This window comes from Nerophis ophidion, linkage group LG03 (assembly GCF_033978795.1).
Source record: "Nerophis ophidion isolate RoL-2023_Sa linkage group LG03, RoL_Noph_v1.0, whole genome shotgun sequence".
Lineage (NCBI taxonomy): Eukaryota > Metazoa > Chordata > Actinopteri > Syngnathiformes > Syngnathidae > Nerophis > Nerophis ophidion.
The window spans coordinates 13,768,670-13,785,780 of record NC_084613.1 but is presented as its reverse complement, the minus strand read 5'-3'; the positions used below and the strand labels follow the sequence as shown (position 1 = coordinate 13,785,780).

The following is a 17,111-nucleotide window of genomic DNA, read 5'->3' as shown; positions in this document are numbered from 1 at the left end:
GTAAACACACTGCAAGCATTGTTGTATTGCACATCATCTTACACACAAGCAAACAAACTGCAGGACTGCTTGTATTGGACACAAGTAAACACGTTGCAGGACTGCTTGTATCGCACATTTCACATGCAAGTGAAAAGGCTGCAGGACTGCTTGTATCGCACATATTGTCACACACAAGTAAACACGCTGCAGGACTGCTTGTATCACACGATATCCCACACAATTAAACACTGTGCAGGGCTGCTTGTATCGCACATGTCACACACAATTAAACACTGTGCAGGGCTGCTTGTATCGCACATGTCACACACGAGTAAACACTGCAGGACTGCTTATATCGCACATGAGATCCCACACAAGAAAACACGCTGTAGGACTGCTTATACGCACATGATATCACACACAAGTAAACACGCTGCTTCTCCTATTTGTGATAGAGGATTGCAACCAGTGGAGTTGGTCCCTTCCCTTCTGCCACCTTGCCAAGTTGGCAACCATAGAAGGCGGTGCCAGTGTGCACTCACCATCGGGGCGGTCTACTACCTTTGACACACGTATGCACTCCAAGTATTGGAGTGTGCCCGTGGCGTGTCATCATGTCTAACACACGTCCAATGGGCATGCTCCTTGAGGCACCAACATCCATCCCACTCACTGCGTCCACTTGGACACCTTGCAGTCCACACCAGAGACCAACTCACCTGTTCGTCGTAGCCTTCGATCTTCACCGGGGTGAACTGGTCGGCGTTGTACTGTGCAAATGCGCTGCAGAAAGAAGAGGGACAGATGGTCATCACCTCATGTCAGGAAAGTCTTGCACACCTGCACGTGTGGGTTTTGATTGATTGATTGATACTTTTATTAGTAGATTGCACAGTACAGTACATATTCCGTACAATTGACCACTAAATGGTAACACCCGAATAAGTTTTTCAACTTGTTTAAGTCGGGGTCCACGTTAATCAATTCATGGTAAGGGTATGAAGGTTCCTGTTCTCCCCTTTGCGCGCTTGAAGCTACGCACATTCTTCTTCCACTCCCACCCGGCCTGGTGGCACGCCCACGCCGCGTGACTTAGTGTTTAGGTGGTGAAGGAAGCCAGGCTCATCACTACTGACTGAAGACCTTTGTTTGGCTGCGTGAAAATGATCGAATCCACTTTTTTTCCTACGTTTTGAGCCCTGCGGCTTATAAAATGGTGCAGGTAATTCATGGATTTTCATTCACTGACAGCCAGATTGCAAATAGTTTAAAAAAAAACAAAAACAAGCAATTAAACTGAAAATGTGTGTTTGTGCTATGTCGCCATCTTTTGGACGAGTTTGCTAACTGCAGGTGCTGCAGTGTCCTTCCATTTAGTGCTTTCAACCTGAACTACAAGTGCCGCTCCGTTTTCTAGCCGTCTATAGCTTTTCTATACATATGGATTCTTCATTTATCACTCCAAGCAATGTTTGTAAGTTTTACAATACAACTAAACCAATTTTTACTCACTAAAGCGTCCCATGTTTGATGTCTATAGGAGTGTTTTCATGCATATTTGTACGTGCTATCGTAATGTAATCAAGCTAGCGGATTTACCATTAGCTAATATGCTGCTGATGGTGCCTCTATGTTAGAATTAATAACTTACAATGGCATCCTTTTTGTATTATTTCATAACAAAATGTTATATGTTTCATATACACACTGTAAGTATATATATATATATATATATATATATATAAATATATATATATATAATGTAGTAACAGGCACCTTCATAAAAATCTGTAATATGTACAATATACTCACTGCTAGTATATATATAATGTAGTAACAGCCACATTCATAACAATATGTAATATGTACACTATACACACTGCAAGTATATATATATATATATATATATATATATTGTAGTAACAGGCATCCTAATAATGTACCATATACACGATGCAAGTATAGATATGATGTAGTAACAGTTACCTTCATAACAATATGTAATATGTACAATTTACACACTGCAAGTGTATATAAAATGTAATAACAGACACCTTCAAAACAATATGTAATATGCACAATATACACACTGCTAGTATATATTTAATGTAGTAGACACCTTCATAACAATATGTACAATATACACACTGCAATACATACATATATATATATATTATATATATACACATATATATACATACACACACACACATATACTTGCAGTGTGTATGTATATATATATATATATATATATATATATATATACACATACAACATTGTATAACATATAATGTAGTAATATAGCAGTATTGCTAAGTGCTAAACAAGATATACAAACAATTTAAAATATCACTTACTGTACAATGTCTGCTTTCACTGGGATGAAGACTAATGGGATGTTTATATCTCCCCCTTTACGTGAAAAATTCTTCATAATCTTCAGACAGGGTATAAAAAGTTTTTGTGTCTTTCTGGACGTTTGCGGCTCTAAGTTGGATGTCAAAGTTCCCCAATTTCCGAATCAGAATCAGAAGTACTTTATTAATCCCCGAGGGGAAAAGAAGACACATAAGTCAACCTTCTACTATCCAGGAGAGAGGCAGAATTTATCATCTAGAATTAACTTTCACCAACTCAGAGGCCATGCAGCAGCTCAATATGTCAATAGAGCAGCAGAAGCTAGTTAGCGCTCTGTGATCACGACACTGCTAAAAGTAGTTCCTCTGTGTTAGTGCTTATAATAAGAATATTATTAATACTTGTTAATATTCGAGTCACGACATGTAAACGGAGTATTGTTGGCGTTTTTGGATGTTTTTTTTCTAAAGGGTTTCATAAATGTTGTACATTGTAAGCCACCTCGAACTTGCCATGTTGTAGGACTTAGAATGCATGAAAAAATTTAAAAACATGTGCTGTTGTCTTACATAAATGGTGTGAATGAAAGACAAAAAAGTGCAATTCCTCTGAAACTTTAGCAATGCTAAAAGGTACACTTACTGGGCGGCACCTTCCCGGAGGAGATTGTCATTGTCCAGCAGCAACCGCACATCTGCAACAGGCAAAGAGTCAAGGAGATAAGGAGAGAGGAGGCAAGGCGAATGGATCAGCACGCATAGACATAGTGAAACATGTTTAGCTATTTCTCATCCTGCAGTGATAATGATACTTGTACGAAACTTACTTTATTTGCCGCCATCGAGGCGAGAGTTAGTGATTTGGAAGTAGCTAAAACACTGCAGACTGCGGCTACACTTTAGCCGCTAGCTAGCAAGCCGTGTCTTAAAGCACCTCTTCATGAGGGTGTTTCAGTGTTATAACTTCACCTTTATCGTCGGTTTTTAAGACAAAATGCGTCCGTTCATCCTTTTCTGTCTACACAGCGTGTCTGCTTGTATGTACTATGCGATTGTTCGATTGTGCGCTGCCGAACATGCTCCTCTGCTCGTAAAACCAACAATGGCACGACGTGACGATGACGGGGGGCTGGGGGGTTTTGGACAAGTACTTTTTAGAGGCGGTATAGTACCGAATAGGATTCATTAGTATCACAGTACTGTACCAATACCGGTATAATGTACAACCCTTCATTAAACATAATAATAATGCAGGTAAAATATTTCTCATTAGGGTACAATTGTTAAAATTGTACTGTAATTGGAAGGTGAATAACTTTGTTATCCTTAATAAATACACAAAAAAATTAAATGGACTCGTTTTTGTATGCAAAAATTTAACTGATATAAATGTTGAACATCTTAAAGTGCATTTTGTTAGTTGCCATCATGGCATTCTTGCTCATTCGTGTGTGTTGATGGGCACATATTGCCCAACTGGGTTGAAGCCAAATATTCCCACAAGAGGACATTTGGCTTTGTGATCGTACTTTTCCTTTGAAATTTGTGGAACTTCTCACTAGCTGTTGAATCAAAGCTACTCATGTTTGTGGAAATCGAGGTGATTTTAGGTAAAATACGTATTTTCGTTAAAGATTCACTTTTGAAAGTCTATTATTTCTGAGTCATTTGTTTTATATTAAACTTGCTAGGACTGAAATCTGTGAAGTATGCAGAGAATTTATGTGAAAAAAGTCTTCTTTCTGAAGGCAGCGTTTGTATAGTATTGATACAGACATATATATATATATATATATATATATATATGGACTATATATAGAAAACATAATGGTAATAACCTCTAAATTATGGAATGGTAATGGCACGGTGCCTAAGATGGCCGACCCATGCAGGTAATATTGTTTTGCAGAATGTTGGGACATTTGAAAGTTTGCACGCTACCACGGGACACGGAGGTCTCGCAGTGTCCATAGGAGTGGAATGCCAGGAATGTCCACCCAACAATTTGGACTCAGTCAAAGGCGCACCTTGGCAAGTTTACTGCACCAAAGCAAAGACTTTAGAAGAGCCACAACAAGAAGTTACGTATTCCATCATACTAGGAAATCAGCTGACGTGGGACCTGGACAACAATTCTGGTGTCCGTTTGCAATTTTTGGAATAAAACTTCATTGCAAACGCGTTCCTCTTATATCTATTTCTTGTAAAAAAATTATACTTAATTGTGCTGTATGTATTACAAAGTGACTTGTATGTTACTTTTAAATCACCTAGTACTGTTTACAATGAACACTGTATTGCCAGAACAAGGCATTATTTAAAAAAACCCTGACTTTTATCTTTTAAAACATTCAGATTAATTATTGTGGAAGGATGTGTTGAATAACTGTTTGGCTTGTTTTTCTCTTCTGTGTTGCTATATTGGTGTATACATTTTCATATTTCAGCTGCCCTCGCACAACTACATTAAGACCAAAGTGTTTGTAAACATCGTCTAGTGTAAAAGATAAACATCTCTAAAAGGCACTTTCACCTTTGACTTTGGCTCCACCCAGTGGCCGGACGAGATAGGACATTCCTTTCCAACTAATAGGTGTTTACAGGGTTATCCACATGTTTATACAATATTTAAAGAATACATACTAGTACAGTAGGACCTTTTAAACTAATATGTGTCTATAGTGTTACTCCACATGTTTACACAATATTTAAAGAACACAAGTACACATACATGTACAGTAGCAACTTTTAAACTAATATGTGTCTATAGTGTTACTCCACGTTTACACAATATTTAAAGAACACAAGTACACATTCATGTACTGTAGTACCTTTTAAACTAATATGTGTCTACAGTGTTACTTCACATGTTTACACATTTAAAGAATATATACAAGTACACATACATGTACTGTAGTACCTTTTAAACTAATGTGTCCACAGTGTACAGTGTAATCCACGTTTACACAATATTTAAATACCACAAGTACACATACATGGACTGTAGTACCTTTTTAACTAATGCGCCCACAGTTTTGTCAACATGTTTAGACAATTTTTAAACACATGTACACATACATGTACTGTGGTACCTCAGTTTACTACTACTATTGGTTCATCGAGGGACATCATAACCCAAAAATACTCAGAAATAGTCCAAATTTAATTATATTTTCAACATCAACAATTTGAACATGGAACACGTTTTTCAACGTAACATAATACTGTAATAAAACAAAACAAGTATTGTTATTATGTAATTATTAGGCGTCCAACGATTAATCGTTTTATATTCCTTAAATTCAACTACAGCTGTGCTCGGTCGGTGGTCTGTTCAATTTGGCTGCTATGTGTAGCTTTCTCACACTGTAACTGTCTACATCAGGGGTGCCCACACTTTTTCTGCAGGCGAGCTACTTTTCAATTGACCAACTCGAGGGGATCTACCTCATTTATATATATCATTTATATTTATTTATTTATGAAAGAGACATTTTTGTAAACAAGTTAAATGTGTTTAATGATAATACAAGCATGTGTAACACATATAGATGTCTTTCTTTCACAAAGACAAGAATATAAGTTGGTGTATTACCTGATTCTGATGACTTGCATTGATTGGAATCAGACAGTAATGATGATAACGCCCACATTTTCAAATGGAGGAGAAAAAAAGTTGTCCTTTCTGTACAACACCACATGAAAGTGGTTGGTTTTTGGCATCTAATTCATCCAGCTTCCATACACTTTACAAGAAAAACATTGGCGGCAAATTCCGTAGCTTGCTTGATTGACATTCACGGCACCCGAGGGTCTTGTGAGATGACGCTGGCTGCTGCCAGTTCATTATTATGAAAAAATGACAGAGAGGAAGGCGAGAAACACTTTTTATTCCAACAGACTTTCGCGCCGTCCCTTCCGTCAAAACTCTAAAGGCCGACTGCACATTTCCTATCTTCACAATAAAAGCCCTGCTTCATGCTGCCTGCGCTAACAAAATAAGAGTCTCGGAAAGCTGGCGTGCAGATCACTTGTGCACGCCAGCTTTTTGAGGGATCGCTTGTGCACGGCAGTTTTCTGAGACTCTGTATTTAGTTAGCGCAGGCAGCATGAAGCAGGGCTTTTATTGTGAAGATAGGAAATGTGCAGTCGGCCTTTAGAGTTTTGACGGAAGGTACGGTGCGAGAGTCTGTTGAAATAAAAAGTGTTTCTCGCCTTCCTCTCGGTCATATTTTCATAATAATGATCTTGCAGCAGCCAGCGTCATCTCACAAGACCCTCCGGTACCGTGAATGTCATTTAAGTGACGTCTTGGTGAAGATTGATGATCACTAATTTTTAGGTCTATTTTTTTTAAAAGCCTGGCTGGAGATCGACTGACACACCCCCCGCGGTCGACTGGTAGCTCGCGATCGACGTAATGGTCACCCTTGGTCTACATGCTTACTGTTTGTTAATACACAATGTGTACTTTGTCACGCTGTAACTGTCTACATGCTTACTGTTTTTTAATACAATGTGTACTTTGTCACGCTGTAACTGTCTACATGCTTACTGTTTGTTAATATACAATTGCAAGAAAAAGTATGTGAACCCTGTGGGTTTTACTTGGATTTCTGCATAAATTGGTCCTAAAATGTGTTTTGATCTTCATCAAAGTCACACCAGTAGACAATCACAGTCGGCTTAGACTAATACCGCTCAAAAAATAAGTTTTCATCTTTGTATTGACCACAATATGTAAACATTCAAGGTTTAATAACGGGTTGACCCTCCTCTGGCGGCAATAACCCCAACCCAAGGTTCAGACCTGCACAACGGCCTGGAGGAATTTTGGACATTTCCTCTTCACAAAATAGTTTCAGTGCAGCATTATTCTTGGGATGTCTGGTGTGAATCTCTGTCTTGATGTCATGCCACAGCATTTCAATTGAGTTAAGGTCAGGTCTCTGACTGGGCCACTCCGAAAGGCGCATTTTCTTCTGCTGAAAGCCATTCTGTTGATTTACTTCTATGTTTGTTGTTGTTCTTGTCCTGTGTCAATACCCATCCTCTGTTGAGCGTCCGTTGGCGGACAGATGGTTTTAATTTTTCTTGCAAAATGTCTTGATAAAAGTGTGCTTTTTCTCACACAAACATGCACAAGATGATATTAAATTTAAACAAATGTGGGTAGATGATCTCAACATCACTAGCAAAGATGAGATATGTGAACAAGCTTTAAATGACATCCACCATTACTCAGTCAATGCTAGGTTACAAATGATTCAAGTCAAAGTTATACACAGGTTACACTACTTGAAGGTTAAGTTGCATAAAATATTCCCCCTTGTGTGAAAGATGCAAGAGATCAGATTTCTGGAGTTCGATTTTCAGATGGTATTCTCATGTACTTAAAGTCTGGATCCTGACCTTGAAACTGCTTTGCTTGGCATTTCTAACACTTTAGACAAGAAGGGGTCGAAATGTTAGCACAGTGGTGGCCTAGGGCAGAGGTTTGCAACCTTTTTTCAGTGAACATTCTTTAACTCAAGTACCCCCTAATCAGAGCAAAGCATTTTTGGTTGAAAAAAAGAGATGAAGTAAAATACAGCACTATGTCATCAGTTTCTGATTTAATAAATTGTATAAAAGTGCAAAATATTGCTCATTTGTAATGGTCTTTCTTGACCTATTTGGAAAAAAAGATATAAAAACCATTAAAAAATTGTTGAAAAATAAACAAGTGATTCAATTATAAATAGAGATTTCTACACATAGAAGTAATCATCAAATTAAAGTGCCCTCTTTGGGGATTGTAATTGAGATCCATCTGGATTCATCAACTTAATTCTAAACATTTCTCCACAAAAAAAAGAACTTTTTAAAATCAATATTTATGGAACATGTCCAAAAAAAATCTAGCTCTCAACACTGAATATTGCATTGTTGTATTTTTTTCCAGAGTTTATGAAGTTACATTCATATTTTGTTGAAGTCTAATTTAATAAATATATTTATAAAGGATTTTTGAATTGTTGCTGTTTTTAGAATATTTTCAAACAATCTCACGTACCCCTTGGCACACCTTCAAGTACCCCCAGGGGTACGCGTACCCCCATTTGAGAGCCACTGGCCTATGGTATGGTCATAGCAAAGAGATGCATTTTGAGAGTGTGGAAATCTGACTCACCACCTACATTTGAAGCCTGGTTGAGGGAGCCAGTGGGAATACTCCACATTGAAAAACTGAGATATGAGATTTCTGGTAACTTGCATACATTTCGTGATGTGTGGAGACCTATCTTGGAATACCTGAAACTGTAGTCAACCCTCCCTAAGAAGTACCTGTCTTGGCATAATTGATGTGATTGATAAAAGTGGACATTCAACTGATAATATAATCTGTGTAAAAAAACCTATTCATTCATTATTTATTTTTCATATTTTATTGATTTACTTTGTTATATGTGTATATGTCTATATTAAGAAAACTGAAAAGAAAAATACTTAAGGAAAAACATGTTTTGATAAACTTGGGAATTATTTCTTTCATGGATGAAAGCAATCAATCTGTAGCGGGAAAGCAACCCCAAACCATGATGCCACCTCCACCAAATTTCACAGTTGGGACGAGGTTTTTGATGTTGGTGTGCTGCACCTTTTTTCCTCCACACATAGTGTTGTGTGTTCCTTCCAAACAACCCAATTTTGGTTTCGTTTGTCCACAGAATATTTTGCCAGTAGTGCTGTGGAACATCCCGGTGTGCTCTTTTGCGAACTTCAAACATGCAGCAATGTTTTTTTGGACAGCAGTGGCTTCTTTCATGGTGTCCTGCCATGAACTTCATTCTTGGTCAATGTTTTACGTACTGTAGATTAGTCAACAATAATGTCAATAATGTTTTTGTTTTTTTTCCAAGATGGCGCTGCTGTAGTGGCTGCTGTTGGCAGGAGCTCTGTGCTCTTGTGTCATCCTTTTGTGTTTCCCTCTTGTTTTCATGTCTTATTATATTTTTTTGCCTTTTGGTCCGGGACCCTTTGGGACTGTGTGACAAGGGGTGCCACTTTCGTGACCTCTGTGGTGCTTTTTTTTTGTGGACTTCTGGATCTGCCTCCTGGGAGCCTTTTGGCCATGGAGACCAGCTGCTGGGTGTCTGCCACACCGGAGTCGGTTTGGAGGGACTGGCGGAGATGCAGATGAGGGGACAGGACTGCAGAGTTTGGAGGGACTGGAGGAGATGCGGATGAGGGGACAGGACTGCAGAGTTTGGAGGGACTGGAGGAGATGCGGATGAGGGGACAGGTCTGCGGAGCTTGCACTGAGCGCTGGGACGGAGGGGCTTTGTGGTGTCTTGGCTGGGTGAGCAGGTGTCGGACACCTCAGTCACCTTGGACGTATCCTCGCTCATCCATGCGGACTGGACACTGGCCGAGAGTGGAGTCTGCTGTCTTGGTTGCTTTGTTGGGTCTGCTCCTGTCTCTGGCCATGCTCCCTCCACCCCAGCGGACGATGGCGTGGAACACCGCAGAGGCCACCACAGTGGATATGTTTCTTTTAGTTTTTATTCATAGCTGTATGTAGAAGTGTCTGGTTGTATCTGCTGCTTTAATGTCTTTAATGTCCTCTGTGTTCTTTGATGTTTCGGAATAAATAAAGTACTATCTAATCTAATCTAATCTATTGTCAGCATGTGGCAGAGATTTCTGCAAATCCTTAGCTGACACACTAGGATTTTCCTTCGCCTCACTGAACATTCTACACTCTGTTCACAGTCATCTTTACAGGTGGACTACGCCTAGGGAGACTAGCAACAGTGCTGAACTTTCTCCATTTGTAGACGGTCTCTCTTACCGTGGACATCAAGGCTTTTAGAGATACTTTTGTAACCCTTTCAAGCTTTTTACAAGCCAACAATTCTTGATCGTGGATCTTCTGTGAGATCTTTTGTGCAAGGCATGGTTCACATCAGGCAATGCTTCTGGAGAACAGCACACTTATCACAGGTGTGTGTTTTGTATAGGGCAGGGGAGCTTTAACCAACACGTGATCTCATCAGTCCTGGCTCCAATCAACTCTTGGAGAAGTCATTAGCCTAGGGCGGGGGTCAGCAACCTGCGGCTCTTTAGTGCCGCCCTAGTGGCTCCCTGGAGCATTTTTAAAAAAGGATTGAAAAGGGAAAAGTATTTTTTGTTTTAGTATGTTTTTTGTTTGAGGACAACCATGACAGAAACCTTCCCAATTGTTGGAAACCCCACTGTTTAATATGTTTGTGTGTATGCTTCACTGATGAGAGTATTTGGTGGACATCGTTTTGCCCTACTAAATTTGGCGGTTCTTAAACTCACCATAGTGTGGACTGTGACGCAACAGTTTGTTTACATGTAAAATCTTCCACTCCGTCATTTTGTCCACCAAAAGTTTAATGCTGTGCATGAATGCACAAAGGTGCGCTTTGTTGATGTTATTGACTTGTTGGAGTGCTAATCAGGCATATTTGTTCACTGCATGATTGCAAGCTAATCAATGCTAACATGCCATTTAGGCTAGCTGTATGTACATATTGCATCACTATGCCTCGTTTGTAGGTATATTTGAGCTCATTTAATTTCCTTTACTTTTATCCTCTTTGTATATGATTTAGTTTTGCAGGTCTGCACATTATCTGTATGTAATATTGGCTGCAGTTCAAATAGTTGTGTGTGTGCCATGTTGTTCCAGACCACAGCAAACATTACCTAGCTTGCCAAAGATTGTAATAAATCTATTAAAAGAAGACAGCCTGCTGTCTACACTTGGACACACACATCTATACTTTTGGCCATTAAAAGCCAGTCATTTCCAAGAGTTATATCACCTTCTAAATAGCCTCTGATTTACTAATAGTTTAGATTTAGATTTATTGGTCCCCGTGGGGAAATTCATTTTCACTGCCGTACATTTAAACATATAGACATTGCACATCACAAAACAAAAATAACAAAAAAGACATCATACATGACCAACACATTTACACGCTTTATCAGACGGGTCGGCCAGGCCTGCTGTTTAGGGCGGCTATAGCTGCAGGGATAAGGCTTTTCCTGAGGCAGGCCCTCCGGAATTTGATTGTTCTGTACCTGCGCCCTGATGGTAGTGGGATTATGTATTTGTGTAGCGGGTGACTGATATCCTGCACTATTGTGTTTGCCAGTCGAATGATGGACCTGTGGTTTAAATCAGAAATGTTTGGTGTGGTTAGGCCATTGATTTTAGCTGCTATGTTTGTAATGCTTGTGAGTTTGGTCCGGTTGGTTACAGAAAGAATGGTGAAAAAAATATATATAGTTTGTATTGTTGTACAAATGTGTAGAATAAACAACACATTTCAACATTTCTGTCAACGAAGATTTGTTTCAGCCTGCGACACAGTCATTTTGATAGTAGGCTGTTATAGCTAATATGGACACTTATATCATGTGTTGCCTTCATTATAGAACGTATATAGGGCTTTTTATTTTTTGCGGCACCAGGCAGATGAGTTTTTTGTATTTTTGGTCCAATGTGGCTCTTTCAACGTTTCGGACTGCCAACCACTGACCTCTGGGTTCAAAAAATATTTGAACCACAAGGTCAAAGAACTCCGGCTTACTAGTGATTCCTAGAGCCCAAAAAAAGTCTGCGGGCTATAGAGCATTTTCAATTCAGGCTCTAGTACTATGGAATGCCCTTCCAGTAACAGAGATGCGACCTCAGTAGAAGCATTTAAGTCCCATCTTAAAACTAATTTATATACTTTAGCCTTTAAATACAGTAGATCCCCTTTTTAGACCAGTTGATCTGCCGTTTCTTTTATTTTCTGCCCCCCTCTCCCTTGTGGAAGGGGGTGCACAGGTCCGGTGGCCATGGATGAAGTGCGGGCTGTCCAGAGTCGGGATCCAGAGCGGACCGCATGCCTGTGCATCGGTTGGAGACATCTCTGCGCTGCCGACCTGTCTCCGCTCAGGATGGTGTCCTGCTGGCCCAAGTGTGGACTGGACTCTCAATGTTATGTTAGATCCACTATGGACTGGACTCTCACTCTTATGTAAACCCACTATTGACTGGACTTTCACAATATTATGCTAGACACATTCGACCCACATCTGTGGTCCTCCCCAAGATTTCTCATAGTCATTCATATTGACATCAAGTACCATCAAATGGTACTTCGCTTCTCTGTAGGTACTCCGGTCCCTGCTCCTCCACGCAGTGTCCTTTTTCTTGCGCAGTTGTCGGACTGGACTCTCTCACTATTATGTTAGATCCACTATGGACTGGACTTTGACAATATTATGTTAGACCCACACGACGTCCATTGCATCTGGTCTCCCCTACAGGGGTTTGGGGGGGGGGTCACCCACATCTGCGGTCCTCTCCAAGGTTTCTCATAGTCATTCACATTGACATCCCACTGGGTTGTGAGTTTTTCCTTGCCCTTATTTGGGCTCTGAACCGAGGATGTCGTTGCATAAGCCCTTTGAGACACTTGTGATTTAGGGCTATATAAAATAAACAATGATTGGTTGATTGATTTCCTCCCTGCACATGTTGGGTTCCATAAAAAGATGAAAACCTGTTATATTTTCGTGCAGTATTAGTTTAAGCAGGCCGTGTTTGTCTATTGTGATTCGATGACCAATTTACGCAGAGATCCAAGTAATCCCAAAGGCTTCACATACTTTTGCTTGCAACTGTACTTTGTCACGTTGTCATTGTCTACAGGCTTACTGCCCGTTAAGAAACAATGAGTGCTTTGTCGTGATTTCTGATGGCGTGGAACACTGCTTACGCCACCACAGTGTATGTGGGTGTTGAAATTGTGTTCTTGCTTTGTTGTTTGTCTATGCATGCTATACGTTTCATAATTACATTTTTCGTTGTGTTATACTGTTGTAGTTGTATGTAGAAATGGCGCCGCTGAAGTGGCAACTGATTGCATCAGCTCTGTGTTGTTGTTTTTTTTAGTTTTTAATGTTCTCTAATGGTTCCCTATTTTTACCAGCTTGGGTTTGCACAGCAAGCTCATCTTTTCCCCATCGTTGGATGCATAAAGTCCCTCCTATCCCATAAGAATTGTCCGAGAGCGGTATAAGAGCCCAGGTACTACTCTACACACAAGAATGCTGTTGAAACTCACCGTTGAAAACTTCGTTAAACTCTCCGGGTGGTGCGTGAATGATGAATTTTGCTGCTATGCGCACCTGCAGCCAAGACATAAAAGCACAAATAGTTAGTGCATTGTCTTCTCATATGAGCCGAACATTTTCAATATGACATTTTAGTAGATTTGCACAATTTTTGACTGCACGCAAAAAGATGTTCGGCACAGCATGAATGCGTGTACATGTGTGCACATGCCCATTTTCTCCTTCTACTTTTCTCTGCCGCGGCTCCACAACACTTCCTGTTTGGAGGTCACATGACGGTGCAACCACAGCCCCTCCCTACCACATCACTCACAGCCATATAAGGGCATAAAAATGTGCTGAGGACTCGCTAGATGGTTGGCGGAGTCTGATGTCTCAGTCAGGTTGTCGCATGTCGATGAGGTGTGTGTGTGTGTGTGTGTGTGTGTGTCTCCAGGGCCCTCATCGGCAGTGCGTGTCTGTGCATGTAGAGCGAAGGAGGACGTTGGACGCAGGCGTCAAAGTGTGCAGCGACACACTTTGGGTGAACAATCCAAAACTCAAAATGCGCACGCATGTTGTCATGCGGTTTATGAAAAAGCGCGTGTGAAATCTGGGTTTCATATTAATGCCGCATAATGAGACGTAACCTGTCAGACAGGTGTGTTCATGAGGTCAAGGAGAAAAAAGATGTGATGGAAGGTCGTTGGAAATGAATGCTACTTTTTGTGTCTTTTTACGCATTGAAATCAGAAAGGACGCACATTTTTACAATCATTTTTACCTCCAGGTTTGCTTGTTTTTCTTTGTGTGTTTTGTTTTGTTTATATTTGCCGGGTCAAATTATTAATTATTATTAATTTATAATTATTGGTCGACTTCAAAGTAATGAACTTTCCGGTACAATTTCTTAAATGTTGATTCGCCGAAAGTTGTATCGATCACAAAAACTGCATTTCCGGTATTAGGACTCCCGCGTGTTGTTTTAGTCATGGCGAGCAATAAACCCAGGAAGCAAAGCTTCGATGAAAAGTGGCTTAAGGAGTCACTTTTCAGCATATGGCTCGCTTATGAAGATGGAAAGATGTTTTGAAAAATGTAATCGGGCTATAAAAAAAAAGGAACACTTTACGAACAGGTGCACTGATTTTCAAAGATCCAGCCTCACCAGGCACCAAGAAACATCATGTTTCACCTTTCCTGCTTTTCAGCTCCCAGACCGTAGTCGAGGAGCGCAGGGGAGACGTTCCCTGCAGGGCCGATGTATTTTCTTTTTACCCAAAAGTGAGTCCCTACAGTTCTGCTCTTTGGTCGGAATGATGAGGCCGTCGATTTGTTACAACTCTTTGTTTTCCACAAAGCCAAGCGGACATCCACCATGCTGTTAACATTCCTGAACATTTTATCGCCCCCTCTCCTCACTTACACACGTCACTCACCCCACATACCGCCTTTCTTAAAGGGAAACACAGAGCTTATGGTCATCACCAAGCCAGAGATGAAATGCTAGAGGTATTGAGTGCCACTCTATTAAATGACATTGAAACTAACTTGCCATATTCTAAGTTTGTTGGCATTATTTGCCATGAAATTGAAGATGTGGTGATTTTTAAAGAACTGATGATCTACATACAGGCGAGAATAATCAATTAATTTAGGCTGTACCCCGCCTTCCGCCCGAATGCAGCTGAGATAGGCTCCAGCGACTCCAGCACAATTGGTTGAAAAAAAGAGATAAAGACGTAAAATACAGCACTATGCCATCAGTTTCTGATTTATTAAATTGTAAAACAGTGCAAAATATTGCTCATTTGTAGTGGTCTTTCTTGAACTATTTGGAAAAAAATATATAAAAATAACTAAAAAGTTGTCGAAAAATAAACAAGTGATTCAATTATAAATAAAGATTTCTACACATAAAGTAATCATCAACTTTAAGTGCCCTCTTTGGGGATTGTAATAAAGATCCATCTGGATTCATGAACTTAATTCTAAACATTTCTTCACACAAGAGAAATCTTTGACATCAATATTTATGGAACATGTCCACAAAAAATCTAGCCGTCAACACTGAATATTGCATTGTTGCATTTCTTTTCACAGTTTATGAACTTACATTCATATTTTGTTGAAGTATTATTCAATAAATATATTTGTAAAGGATTTTTGAATTGTTGCCATTTTTAGAATATTTAAAAAAAAATCTCATGTACCCCTTGGCATACCTTCAAGTACCCCCAGGGGTACGCATACCCCGATTTGAGAACCACTGTTTTAAAAGGCCCACGGCACAGTCTAAAAATACTATTAAAATAAACAATTAGCGCCTTAAATGGCAGCTCCCTCCATCAGTGTGTGAATGTGTGTGTGAATGGGTAAATGTGGAAGTAGTGTCAAAGCGCTTTGAGTACCTTGAAGGTAGAAAAGCGCTATACAAGTACAACCCATTTATCATTTAAACAAAAGTGAAATAAAAAAGCTTAAAAGTTAAAAGTAATTTAGAAAAAGTGGACTAAGCTGATTTTTTTTCTTTCAAACTGTCATTGCTCAAAACATAATATTGAATCAAAATCAATGTGATTATGAATTATTGACCTATTCTCATTACTTCAGATCAAATATTCCACTAAGAAACCTATTATTGGTGGAAGATTTGGTAAATGAATAACCAAAAAATTTATATTTTGTTGTTTTCTTACAATACCGAAAATGAACCGAACCGTGATCTCTGAACCGAGGTACGTACCGAACCGAAATTTTTGTGTACCGTTACACCCCTACTTAATGGTAGTTGCTGCCAAACATAATGAAGATGCCTCCGTGCAATCACCCTGTGCCTTCGTCAACAGTGGTGGCTGTAATATCTTCCTCAAGGCAGAGTCTCGTGGGATGAGATTTTATGAGAATTACAGCACATGACGCTAAACACCTTTAGTAGAAACACAAAATTTTTAGAAATATCGCTTTTAATTTGCAAAAAACTGCAATGGAAACAGCTATTTAAAGACCACAACGGTCTGACTACGGTTCTTTTGAAAACGTACAAAAACTGTCCAATAAACCTTTTCACTTTTATCCACAATTTCTTCATTTTGACTTTCTCTTCTCACTCCATGCAGAGAATCAACCAAGTGTCACTCCCACTGACAAGTGATCACTTCCTGTGTTGTTGCTCGGTTACAAGACATGTCCGATAATGGCTTTTTTGCCGATATCCCGATATTGTCCAACTCTTAATTACCGATTCCGATATCAACCGATACCGATATATACAGTTGTGGAATGAACACATTATCATGCCTAATTTTCAATCAATCAATCAATCAATGTTTACTTATATAGCCCTAAATCACTAGTGTCTCAAAGGGCTGCACAAACCACTACGACATCCTCGGTAGGCCCACATAAGGGCAAGGAAAACTCACAACCAGTGGGACGTTGGTGACAATGATGACTATGAGAACCTTGGAGAGGAGGAAAGCAATGGATGTCGAGCGTGTCCAACATGATACTGTGAAAGTTCAATCCATAATGGATCCAACACAGTCGCGAGAGTCCAGTCCAAAGCGGATCCAACACAGCAGCGAGAGTCCCGTTCACAGCGGAGCCAGCAGGAAACCATCCCAAGCGGAGGCGGATCAGCAG

General features: G+C 39.8%; 1 protein-coding gene across 1 annotated transcript in view; it reads right to left on the bottom strand.

Annotated features, from left to right (window-relative positions):
* The window catches only part of LOC133549150 (F-actin-capping protein subunit alpha-2-like), a 51,805-nt gene that overhangs the window by 15,132 nt on the left and 19,562 nt on the right, over positions 1-17,111 (bottom strand). Inside the window, exons 2-4 of the mRNA XM_061894304.1 lie at positions 13,478-13,541; positions 2,983-3,034; positions 702-765 (exon numbers count right to left, since the gene is read on the bottom strand). Of these exons, the coding sequence (XP_061750288.1) occupies positions 702-765; positions 2,983-3,034; positions 13,478-13,541 (180 nt within the window). The remainder of the gene's footprint in view (positions 1-701; positions 766-2,982; positions 3,035-13,477; positions 13,542-17,111) is intronic.